Source organism: Epinephelus lanceolatus, chromosome 7, assembly GCF_041903045.1.
Source record: "Epinephelus lanceolatus isolate andai-2023 chromosome 7, ASM4190304v1, whole genome shotgun sequence".
Classification (NCBI taxonomy): Eukaryota; Metazoa; Chordata; class Actinopteri; order Perciformes; family Serranidae; genus Epinephelus; species Epinephelus lanceolatus.
Genome location: NC_135740.1, coordinates 33,294,192 through 33,307,266, shown reverse-complemented (window position 1 = coordinate 33,307,266; position 13,075 = coordinate 33,294,192). Strand labels below are relative to the sequence as shown.

Genomic DNA, 13,075 nt, shown 5'->3' with positions numbered 1-13,075 from the left:
AAATCAGTGATGGGTTAGGGTTAGATTCAGTTGCTCAAACGCTGCTGGGAAATGCAGGGATGTGTCGATGAATACTCCCAGTTTCATTAAAAAATACAACAAGGTTCAGTGGAAACGCTGAGAAAGGTCACCAGAAAACAAACAGTGATATAGTTTGTCAGTCTCTCTAGGCTATGTTCTGTTTAACTTTCTCATCATCCGTTTCAGAAAAGCACCAAGACGGCCATTGAGCTCGGTAGAACATTTGCCACGATGTTCTCTGACATTTCCTTCAGACAGAAGCTTCTGGAGGCCAAGACCCAGGAGGAGTTCAAACAGGAGCTGGTCTACCAGCGACAGCAGCTCTCCATCGTCACTGAGAAGCCGGTCGTGGAGGAAGTGGAGGACTCAGATCCACGTAAAGGGAAAGCACTTAAGGTGTGAAAGAAGAGCAAACACACTGACTCTGTACTCAGTGCACAGAGAAATAATTAAAACAAAAAGAAGTGGCCATGTGACCAATATGAATTAAGTATAACTCCAGAACAACAAAAAGCACAAACCTTAAAAGTGAATATATGGAAACATAACTCTAACAAGGAGTTGTTGTAAAACCAACATTTATATTCTCTACCGACTGTTTGGTCTCTCCACATGTGGAGACCACCCTCGTGTTTTCCCGCTCCATCCGGGCATATAAAGATGTGATGCAGTAAAGTAAAGTAGTTGAGCCAGATTATGTGATTATCCTGTTTCCACACTCTATCAGCCAGGCCCGAGGAACGAGAAGCAGCTGGGCAACAAACCCAGAAAGCTGCCAAGTCTGCCATGGGTCTGGCAGCAGAATGTGTGCTGCTCCATGTAATGATAAAGTACTTCATTATGTCCAGTGTTTAAATTAAGAGGACATGTGTGCACCCAGCAGGAGGGCGGAGAAGAGGGAACACCCAAACGCTGCCTAGAGAGAAAGCATGCAGTTGTGTTGTAAAAGACTGAAGTTAACAACAGGTTGTGTCTGCACCTGATGTCCTCAACGCTTTCAAAACAGCATTTAAATGAAGGTTCACTGCTGCTAAACAAACTTTCCACCCGTTCTGTGTTAACAAAGTTCTATTATATAAAACAAACAGTGACAGACACTCAGGTGTGTCAGTATGTTCAATTTTATACTGGACGTCAGCTACGTTCCTACAAAGGTTTCTAAAAATCTATTTTTCACACTCATTCAAAGGACCGATCATCCAGCTAGCAAATGTATGAAAGTTAAGGTATTTACAAATAAATGTCCTGTGTTTATGAAATATTTGACCATCTTCTTTCCCTCGCAAAAGTCAGTCAGAGGTAAAATTCGATGTAAGGTCATATTCAGACCACCATTAGCATCATGGGTGGTGGAGAGGTCATCCAATTATTTCAAAGGGACGAATGCGTCAGCACAGTAAGGGTAGTAGCTCCCTCAACACTCTGCTGGCCAAACATACACATGCAAGCGCACATTCCTCAGTGGTGGAGAAAGTATTCAAATCCTTTACATAAGTAAAGTACTAATATCACACTGTAAAAAAGTCCTGCGTTGAAAATGTTGCATACGTTAAGGTTTGCAACTATCCCACCCATCCATCCATTCATTTTCATCCGCTTATCCAGAGCCAGATCATGGGGCAGCAGGTCGAGCACAGTATGCCAGCAACGCTTTCCAGCTCCTCCTGGGGGACCCCAAGGCGTTCCCACGCCAGACGAGATATGTAATCCCTCCAGTGTGTTCTGGGTCTGCCCCCTGGCCTCCTACCAGTTTGACATGTCTGAAACACCTACAATAGGAGGCGCTCAGGAGGCATCCTGATCAGATGCCTGGACCACCTCAACTGACCCCTTTCAAGGTGAAGGAGCAGCGGCTCTACTCCAAGCTCCCGCCCGATGTCCAAGCTCCTTACCCTATCTCTAATGCCGAGCCCAGCCACCCCACGGAGGAAACTCATTTTGGCCACTTGTATCCGCAGTCCATTCTTTTACTACCCACAGCTCATGACCACAGGTGAGGGTTGGGACGTAAATGGACCAGTAATTCGAAAGCTTTGCCTTCCAGCTCAGCTCCCTCTTCACCATGCAGCGTGCACATCACTGCAGAAGCCGCACCAAACCGCCGATCCATCCAATGCTCCATTCTACCCTCACTCGAGAACAAGACCCCAAGATACTTGAACTCCCTCACTTGAGGCAGTAACTCTCTCTCCCAACCCGGAGGGGACAATCCACCGTTTCCTGGCAGAGAACCATGGCCTCAGATTTGGAGGTGCCAACTCTCATCCTGACCACTTCACACTCTGCTACAAACCTCCCCAGTGCATGCTGGAGGTCACGGTGTGATGAAGCCAACAGAACCACATCATCTGCAAAAACTAGAATTGCAATTCTGAGGTCTTCAAACCGGATCCCTTTCTCCCCACAGTGGCACCTCGAGAGTTTGCAACTATTATCAGGAAAATGTATCCAGTATTAAATGTAGAAAAATGCCCAGTGTGACTGTTATACTTTTATATATTACCAAACAGTTGATAATTACTTTTCTGTCCATCAACAGTTTCAGCTGCATTTGTACATTTTCATGTTTTTGGGCACAAATCTGTAAAGAAACTTTTAAATATAGCTGTCAGAAAATGTAGTGGGGTAAAAAGTACATTTTCCTGTGAAATATAATGGAGTATAAGTATAAAGTGTCATGAAAAGAAATTACCTCAAACTTATGCATAAGAACAGTACTTGAGTAAATGTGCTTAGTTACTTTCCACCACTGACATTCCTGGTAGATTACTTGGTGTTTTTTTTTTACTGTTTACAAGGATAACTTGATGCTGACTTATAACTTTACAGAGTTATGAAATCCTTCTTCACAGTATTATAAACCACTGTGCTGTGTTTTTGCATCTATTAAGTCCTCAAAGTAATTGGTGTTAAACTTATTTTATGTTCTCACCTGTACCCGAAGCAGCACGCCCCAGCAAAAGCAGCCCTTTTATCTTTCAGTGCGCAGTCTTTTATCCTGTGGTCCCATTAGATGGCTCTCTGACTAGTAAACAGTTACAGCATGTGACTAATAACTGTTTCCTGCATTAACTATAGTTGACTGACGTGTCCAGTCTAAGTGACCAAATTCTGTCTTTTTCTTCACAGTGCAAAGACTTCTTCAAGGTCGGTAAAGGTGTTTACGATGACCTCCGTCGCAGACTCCCTCTCTACCCCTCAGACTTCACAGATGGTATTTACATTTCTGTATTAAACTGTTTCCTAAGTGGGAACATAGTATCTATACAACTTAAAGGGCCAATATGCAAAATTCAGGGCATATGAGTTGTTAACATTGAGGTAGCTGAGCCAGTGGCTAGCAGACATACACATGCACATGCAGCAGGACTGGTTTACCACAAAAAACTACAGAGAAGCTCAAACTATACCACATACAGGGGGTGTGTCTTCATTCTCAGCTCAGGACGCCATTACTCCACTATCTCTTTACACAACCAGTAGTGGTTTGCTGCCATATTAATGCCCTGAATGTTTCATCCAGACCTTTTAATTGCTACTGTTGTAAATCATGAACCATTATTTCATAAAAGATTCTCAAGGAATGCAAGGATTTAGCTGTTTTATCACCCTTTCAATAATCCTTTAGGTATAACTGGGAAGGACCGCTGTCTGCTGAAGTACACTACTACTGCTATTTTCCTCTACATTGCCATTCTGTTGCCCGCCATCGCCTTCGGCTCACTGAATGATGAAAGCACACGAGGAGAGATAGGTACAAACTTTGAACATTGTTGTCTTGATCTGCAACATCCAATGATGTATTTAATCTGAAGCACTAAAAAAATACTGTTTTTCTTTTTTGGCAGATGTTCAGAAGACCATTGTCGGTCAGAGCATCGGAGGAGTGATCTATTCTTTGTTTGCTGGCTCACCTCTTGTCATTCCACTGACCACTGCACCTCTGGCCATCTTCATAAGCGGTGTGTATTGTTTAAACAAGGAGATTAGAAACCACATTTTTGTACTTTGCTAGGAGGTGAATTGATCTGTAGAGCACTTCAAAAGTATACTACATGCAGGTAACGCATAACAAGCTTGATGCTGAGCTTCAGCTTCAATCAACTAAGCCAGCAGCCGTTACCAGACATGACCTCTGTTCTTATACTTCTACAGTTGAACTCTTTGGATTGTCTCATGCTAAATACTCATCTTTCAACGTTTATGGGATCTTTAAGATCAGCTTGGGAAACTCCCTTTCCCACTACTTGGAAATGGATAACTGACTGTTTACAGGAGACAGAACTGAGAACTGACACAGGACAGTTCACCCAGAAATCAAAGATACATATTTTCCCTCTTACCTGTAGAGCTGTTTATCAGTCTGGATTGTTTTGGTGTAAGTGTGAGAGACATCGGCTGTAGAGATGCCTGTCTTTTCTTGAATGGAATAGGACTAGATGGCACTAATTTGTGGTTAAAAAAACAATGTCTCTTTCAAAAAATCATGACCCGGTTACTCAAGATAATCCACAGACCTTTTGTGAGCAGTTTCATGTAGGAACTATGTTTTTTATACTGAACCACATTTACCACACTAAAGTTGGAAGCGCAGAAGGAAGAGTGCATCTACTGCTAGCTCATATTATTGGGACTGAAAATCCACTCCCGTGTCACCTTCTACCTATCACCACTGAGCTAGCTAACGTTACAGCTCAGCCAAGGAGGACACCATTAATGTTCACATATTGCGCTGTCATGAGCATGAGCCTCTCGTCCATTTGTAGATGCACACTTCTTTCTGTGTGGTGATACAGTTGACAAGTGTAGTTCTGCATCATATCCTCATATAATGGTTAATGTGATATCTAACGAAATAGCACCCCATGATTTAATGCCCCTACTGGTTAGGTTACGTAAGGTTAAGGAAAGGAATCGTAGTTGGGTGTTGTTACATCTTGCTTAAAGTTGTGTACTTAACCTAAAGTTATGTAGGTTAGGTTCAGAAAAAGAAACATGGTTGGGTGTCGTGACATTACGTACTTAACATACCGTGACAACGTACCTTAAAGAAACGTAATGTTCACCTTTTTTCACACAGGACACAAACACCAGTCTCCTGGGGAAAAACTGTGTGTTTGTTTGACCCATTCACCACCCCAGCCTGCCTCCGTATGCAGACTTTTGCTCTTTTTCTGCTACTTCCTTCTTTACTCAGCCCATTTGTCACATGATTACAGCCCTCACTATTATGTGGGTTACTGGGCCAGGATTAGGAGGGTTACATAGGTGCATTACTTTTTGTAGGTATACATACACAGTGCATGAGAACAAGTTTGGAAAAAAAACAAACCCAGTTCCTACATGAAGCGGCTCACAACAAGGTCTGTGGATTATCTGGGGTCACTGGGTCATGGTTACTGTAAAGCGACATGATGTTTAGTCTTCAGATGTATTTTTCTGGTGCTTTGAGCACCACAAGCCGAGTGCCATCTAATTCCATTATATTGGAGAGAAGGCAGACATCTCTACTGCCGATATCTGCAACACTCAGCTACTCACACCAAAACAATCTAGATTGATAAACAGTACTACAGGTAAGAGGGAAAATGAGTACTTTTGATTTTTGGATGACCTGTCCCTTTAAATAATATGGTTTGTGACTGCAGAGTGCCTTTACAAAATCTGTTAAAAAAGAAGAGAAAATGTTTATAATAATGCAATAAAATGTATGTTTGTGTCTTTATGTGTGTGTTTTAGTAATCAGGGGAATCTGTGACGACTACGACCTGGACTTTGATGCTTTCTACGCCTGCATCGGTTTATGGAACAGTCTGTTCCTCATCCTCGGAGGCCTATTCAACGTCAGCCTGTTTATGAAGCTCTTCAAACGGTGAATACAAAACACCACATTTGTTACTCTGACATACCACAGACAGAAGCCCTGTACGTGTAATATATGTGACTAACGGTGTGGCCATGCACTGAGGTGAGGTCACTGATAAGAGAGGATCTGTTTTGACTTCCTGTTTTCAGCCATAATTATTAATTTTGTTTAACGTGCACGCTCACTATCCGGGCAAACATTCTGCCTTGAACAGACTGTTATGACTGTGTCTGTGTATAAAAATACTATTTGGAAACAACATGAATGATCACACCATGCTTTTTTTCCCCATGTTTCATCTCCCAGCTCAACAGAAGAAGTCATTGCTTTGTTCATCTCCATAGCATTTGTCGGGGATGCAGTGAAAGGCACCGTCAAAAGTAAGTCGAGCCAAGGTCAGACTACCCTAAACATGTTTTAAAATGTCTCTGCAGCAGAGCTATCTCTGCACACTGCAGGGGATGTTTAAACATCCCTCATATCGTTTGTTGTAGGTAATGTAGCCCAGCAAATATACATATTCATCATGGAGTCTTTAGAGGAAAAGCAAGCATGAAATCAAATGGGCCCCCTGTGTGCTGTGGAGAAACAAACCCATAATATAAATATAATGTATTCTTTCATGCAGCGTCTGTTTATCTTTTTCACAAGGGTTTGTCACAAGACAGGAAATAAATGGATGAGCATATGATGGATTCTTTAGAGCTTTCTTCTCTCATCTTCAAGCCTCAGGGTAGTTTCTACTAAACTACATAAAAACAGCTTGAATACAGCGCACTGCTTGATTATGCCTGAATGTCTGGAAATATTCTGATGATTCCTACATGAAAGGGGGATTATATCAATAAGACTGTGCAACATGTATGAACAAAGATTCTAAGTGTAGTGTGAAATAGACGTATTTTATTTCTTATACTTATTCTATTTTTATGTTGTTGCTGAGATTCATAACAGACTATTTTAGGACATGACAAAAAATGTTAAATGTGTATCTAAGAATGAATATAGGACTTGTCTTGTTGAGTGTGTCTTCTAGTTTGTATGGCAGCATGTCGGAACAATATTTTCTCAGTGTTTAATTTTAGGCTAACAAGTACTATTTTCATACAAAACCCTCCCATGTTATAATAAACCAGGTATTTACAAAAAGGTTTTTTGTTTGGGGATGTCAAAGGTTAACTGCTGAGAATATTTTGATAGTTACATATGTCGGTCTAGAGGTTAACTTGCTAAGCTTCAGTTTACTGCACTGCTTACCACCCAAGTCTGATGGTAGCCAATGTTAGCTAGCTGCACCGCTTATTCTGTCATTACTGCTAGTGATGCTGTCCCATCTGAACAGCATTGCTGTGGAAACATTTTACCCACTTGCCGGTCTCTCCCTGGGTCACTCTGGTGAGTAAGCTGTGCAAGTTTGAACTGCAAACCCCCTTTATGTTATCACTGTTAGCTCTGTTAGCGCAGTTAGCAGTGTCAACACAGCTAGTGGTGCTAACATACAGGAGTTAACAACACTAAATATAAAGGGGGTTTGTGGCTTAAAATGAAGCTGCTTACTCACTGGGCTATATGGGGGAGGCAGAATGGTGGCCATGATGTTTTTGCAGCAACGCCGTTCGGTTGCTGGAATGGCGTTACCAGCTTTAATGAGGGCCACCACTAGCTAGCTAACGTTCAGTGGCCAAGGCTAACATTAGCTTTTCAGTGAAGACCAGCAGTTGGGCAGTGGGTATTATGTTTCCAAATCATAGTGTGGCTAGTTGGCTGTCTGTCAAATAATGTCAATAAAATAAAATAAAAGGCAAGACATTTACATCATAAAACATTAAAATTTCTTCACCTCTAAATGCATAGCGCTTTGAAATGCTACGCTAAAGCTAACTAGGTCAGTGGAGCACTGGATCATAAGGAAAGTGCCTCTTTTATTACAATCATTTTGCTTTTTTTTTTTTTTTTAAATTAACTGATTCGTTATCTGTTAATGGGTGTCAGGTTATCGAACGCAAAATTAACCTAAACTGACATCCCCATTCTTGTTATAACAGTGTATCCACTTACCTTGACATGTGACAAAAAATGGATCCTCATTTCATGATATACAAATAACTTATTGTTAAGGACAACATGGAAGAGATATGGTAAAAACAAGAGCATGGTAACAGTTACACTGTGCTTTCTACAAGCCAGGATTAAACATAGCAAACAGTAATATTAACATGCAGAAAGGTGAAATAGGCACTCTTTACCCCACTGAGTTTGTCACCAGCTGCAACCTCCGGGTCTAAAACATGAAGCCGACGTGGAAGTTGCAGTTCTTTGAATGGCTGCTTGAGGCTAGCACCAGGAGCCAGTCAATCCCCATAGACTGCAATGTTAAAATTTCCAACTTTACAGCTGAAATAAACATGTTTACAGCCTGGTACAAAAAAGGTTTTGGTCTCTATAGCCTATTTCCCCTTTAATGACAACCTTATGTGTGGTAAATTTTAACATAACTGTTTACATTTTAAGTCATGCATAATTAGGGGCAGGTCGCTCTGAGTGACAGGCTGTCTGCTGATAGCGTCCTCGGCTTTTCAGTCAGATCCCCCCCATGTTCCTCCACGGTGCTAGACTCTCACACAAATCACATCTCCACAAAACCAATATGGTGATGACTGAAATGCTGGGATTCAAAATGAGACTCCACAAAACAATGGGTGACATCACAGTAGCTACATCCATTATTTTTAGTCTATGGTTCATCATTTATGCTGCAACAACAGGTGTATTTGTACATAAAAGTATTGCAAATGTGTGAAAAAGGTCTGGTGAAAATGCGAAAAATCTCTCACTTTAACAAGAAACTTCCTTTTTTCCCTTCTCCTTTCCCCCACACTTCCTAGTTTTTCAATACTTCTACCACGGGCCCATACTGGCGACCACAAACAGCACGGTGGTGCTTCAGCAGATTGCTGAGCTTCTAGAGAAAGCAAACAACCAGACGGGAAACATGCTCAGGCATCAAAATGAGACCATGTCGCTGATGGAGCACGCGGAGGGACACGTGTCAGTCTTCCTGCCTGAGTCTCTGGTGGTGACCACGAGAGAGAGGCCCATCCTTTGTCTGCTGCTCATGTTGGGGACTCTGTGGCTTGGCTACGCCCTCTACCTCATCAAGAGGAGGTACGTTCACTCACTGCCCTATTTAGTTAAATTACATACAAATAATATCAGGAAGTAGTGACACTTTCATACTTTGAATTACACCCTGCAATACAACAATGTAAAATTAAGCTGTTTCAAGTGAAAATCCTGGATTTAAATGTAGACTGTAGCTGTCAGATGAATGTAGTGGACTTAAAGCACAGTATTTCCATTTGTAGTGTAATCAGTAAGAAAGTACATTTACTTAAGTACTGTACTTATAGGGTATGTTCAGTATTTTTCAGCCAGTATTTGTCCTGTGTTTCTGCATTACGTGACTAATTGGAACAATTTTTGAAGCTAGTTCAGTATTGGGCAGGAGGGCTGCAGACGGCAACTGCGACACTGAAACTGAGGGTTGAAATGTAAACACATAAGGGTATGTTCGCATCATCAATTTACGTCCACTATAAGGGTTTGTTTTTGCCACTGAAAGGCTCAGATCGTCTGATAACATTATGGAAAGGATCCCTACAGAGATACCCCCCCCCCCCCCAGATCACCAAACCTACCAGACTCCATCTAAATAAACAGTAATTTTATCACTGTAGAACATACCTCATTTAAAGTCGACAGAAACAAATTAAACCCACAAAAATTGTCTCTGTTCGTCTCGCCATTGTTCCATCAATCACCAACTCTGGTTTGGTTGAAATTTACCCTTAATTGACCCAGTTAGATGTGAAAATAAGCTGACTGTACGCATGCTAAAATGACTGTTTGGTGGGTCTGGTGATGGTGATTTCGCAACACATTCTCATTCGTCACATATTGACGTTTGGTCATGGACTTTCCACGTCCACATACAACATGCAAGGTACACTGGGTGTGTCGGTTGTTGACGTTCTAGGACACGTGTCAAGTTCTTCCTGTTAAATGCATTGTCTTCTTTCAGGAAAAACTTCTGTTGTCACAGGAAATTTAATGTTTACATACAGTTTCTTTCAAAATAAACATACTACATCAGAACAACACCGTTAATTGATCTTTTCCTTCAACAACAAACACACACGGTTGGGTTTAGGCAACAAAAGCACAGGTTAGGTTTAGAAAAAAGGAACAGTTTATCTTTGTAACCTTATGGGACGCGAACACTGCTCTCTGGGGTGAAAGTCAGTGTTAAACTATAACAGCAACTGGCTGCGTATGATGCTGACGTTAAAGGACGCCTTTTTATTTTGTTGGTTTCCGACACCGCAAGTCACTGCCCAAGCGCCGGCTTCCGTCGACTTCTGAGTAAGACCAGGCTTGATTTCGTGGTTGTTTCTGGTTAAACAAAAAGGTCTACCTCTGTAGGGATCTTTTCCATAATGTTGTCAGACACTTGAAACAACAATCTGAGCCTGTCAGTGGTAAAAACAAACACTTTTAATGGACGTAAATTGACAGTGCAGACATGCCACCAATGGTTACATTGCAGCCTGTTTTAATAAGTGGTGTCTGCAGTGCTCTTAAAATGCGCTTAAGAAATTGTTGTTCCCATCAGTCACTTAGACACAAAAACATGAGACAAAAGGATTCAGGTTCAAAAATACTGAACTTGCCTTTTCAATACAGTTCTGAGATACTTTTCTGCTACTTAATACTCACACCTATATAATTGATCATTTGCACATTGTAATACAGTGAAGTAAACTACCTAACATTGAATGCTGCTTATATGTTGATGGATCATAATAATCCAATTGCATAACATTCATCAATATAACTCTATAATTAAAATACAATTTTGAATGCAGGACTAAAATATGTGCAAGGGTACATTTTACATCGTTGAATTGCTACTTTCACTTGATAAAGGATCTGGCTACTTTAAATATGGAGTGGCATTCATGGATCATTATTAAACCTGTACTTATTATATCAGTTGAGTAAATTAGTTTCTGTAGTGGCTGGCAGTATGAAGTTGGGAGGACCTGAAAAAAGGTTTACATCCCAAGAGTAGAGCAGAACGTTACAAATCATCAGCAATAATTTTCACCCGTTAGGTATTAAAGTGAAATATATGTGGCAGATAAATGTGTGTATTTCCATGTCTGACTCCTGGGATGGCATTGCTCTTTCCTTTCTCAAACTTTCACCACTTGACACAGATAATTTTTCAAGCTATGAGTGAAACTACTGTAAATACAGTCGTAAACCTTACAGAATTTATCACATCAGAGTTGCACAATGTTAAATTCACGTTGCTCCTTTTACCCCGCAGCCCGTACCTGAATGACAAAATCAGAGAGGTTGTGTCTGACTGCGCTCTGCCGATCTCTGTGGTGATATTCTCCTTCATTGGCTCCTACCTCTTCCTCGACATAGAGCGTGAGTACAGATCTCTCAAATAAAAGAAGTGATAGAAGAGTACCCTGGAGACTTTAAGTCACAACCTTGGCACAGAACACCTTTCACTGTTCATAAATCCAACATTGGAGGAGATAAAAAGGAAAATATTTGCTTTCAGGCAGCTTTTAACCCAGCGTGCCTTCTGAATCGATGGGGGTCAAAGACGCTGGGTTGAACGCTACTTATAAAGCCTAGCAGAGAAGTTCACCAAAGCTTCTCTTTCATTATCAGTGTCGTCATTTTTACTATGCAAATCTGCTTGAGACATTCAACTTATGCTCCTATTAGTTCCTATGTTCAGTGTCCACGATGGCCCCATCTTCAACTTCCCTCCGTTTGATAAGCTGTCAGGAATGAACACACTGAGCGCGGTTGGGCTGGGGTTCCTCCTCGCGTTGCTCATCTTCATCGACCAGAACATCGTCATCTCACTCACACATGTACCAGAACACAAGTAAGACCCTGATTTTGTGTTTAATTCCTGAGCCGTGACAAGAAATCTAACATCTCACAGAGGTTATATTGTATTTTCTGTCATATATATATATGTAGGTTATATTGTAGTGCTGCAGTCTGTCATTGACAAACCACTTGACACTTGTGTGTGTGTGAACGTCTGTACCAGGTTGCTAAAAGGCACAGCGTTCCACTGGGACTTAATGCTGACTGGCTTCATCAACATCCTCATGTCCTGTCTGGGGTTGCCATGGATGCACGCAGCCTTCCCACATTCCTCCCTGCACGCCCGTCAGCTGGCCAAAGTGGAACAGCACGTAGAGAATGGACACCTCTACACGACGTGAGTGAAGTTAAAACAAGGACAAAAACCAAGCTGTGCTTTGAAAGACATCCAGACTGAAACACCAGCTGCTCTGAACCCTTTCAATGTCTGTTTGAATAGTTCATGATGCTAACTGTTAAATACTGAAGTGGACCTTCAAGTGATTTGGTCAAAAAGAAATATTAAATTAACTAAAAATAATAAAAGTTCATTTTAGTATTTTAATACAGTAGGACTAAAATTATTGTCAACAAAAAATACAGGAATTTAATTTAAAAATAAATAAATAAACTTGACCCTCTGATCAAATTCAACAATCACTGTTTATGCTCATATACTGCAAGTAGATTGGAAATGACCTTGTTATTCTAATATTTGAATTTTCCATTAAGACATCTGAGGTATCTGAGGTGATTTTAGCTGAATAAAAAGCTGGTCAATACATCCTAGATGGCAGTGGCTCCCAACCTGAGGGTAAGGGACCCTCAAAGGGACCAAAGATACAACTGAAGAATGGGTAATAACATGATTAAAGGGGGGATTAAAATAGGTCAGTCGTATGCTGCTTTTCCACCCAAATTAGTGCATGTACGCAGATTTGTACACATGGGAAACCTGCTGAAAAGAGGCGATAGACTCCTTTATCATTGCCAGTAGACCAGAGCTGTGTACACAGCTCTGCAGCAGAGGAGTATATCTTTCTGTATATGTGGGTTCTTTTTGCTTTTGGTGTGTCATGTTCGACGTCACTGCGTTGGAGAACAGGTCAGTTAACAGCAGCAGCATAGAGGCCTGTGAAAATGTTACTGTGGTAATTTATTTTTAAATATCTCTTGTATCTCAGTCTCTCTTTCAAAGTCAGTGCAGACTAATTTGGAGTAATGTTT

At 41.2% G+C, this 13,075-nt stretch overlaps 1 protein-coding gene across 1 annotated transcript in view; it reads left to right on the top strand.

Annotated features, from left to right (window-relative positions):
• The window catches only part of LOC117261309 (solute carrier family 4 member 11-like), a 37,584-nt gene that overhangs the window by 20,178 nt on the left and 4,331 nt on the right, over window positions 1–13,075 (top strand). The window contains exons 8-17 of the mRNA XM_033633681.2: window positions 208–417; window positions 3,151–3,235; window positions 3,650–3,775; window positions 3,870–3,983; window positions 5,761–5,893; window positions 6,194–6,267; window positions 8,773–9,052; window positions 11,280–11,386; window positions 11,696–11,861; window positions 12,033–12,206. Of these exons, the coding sequence (XP_033489572.2) occupies window positions 208–417; window positions 3,151–3,235; window positions 3,650–3,775; window positions 3,870–3,983; window positions 5,761–5,893; window positions 6,194–6,267; window positions 8,773–9,052; window positions 11,280–11,386; window positions 11,696–11,861; window positions 12,033–12,206 (1,469 nt within the window). The remainder of the gene's footprint in view (window positions 1–207; window positions 418–3,150; window positions 3,236–3,649; window positions 3,776–3,869; window positions 3,984–5,760; window positions 5,894–6,193; window positions 6,268–8,772; window positions 9,053–11,279; window positions 11,387–11,695; window positions 11,862–12,032; window positions 12,207–13,075) is intronic.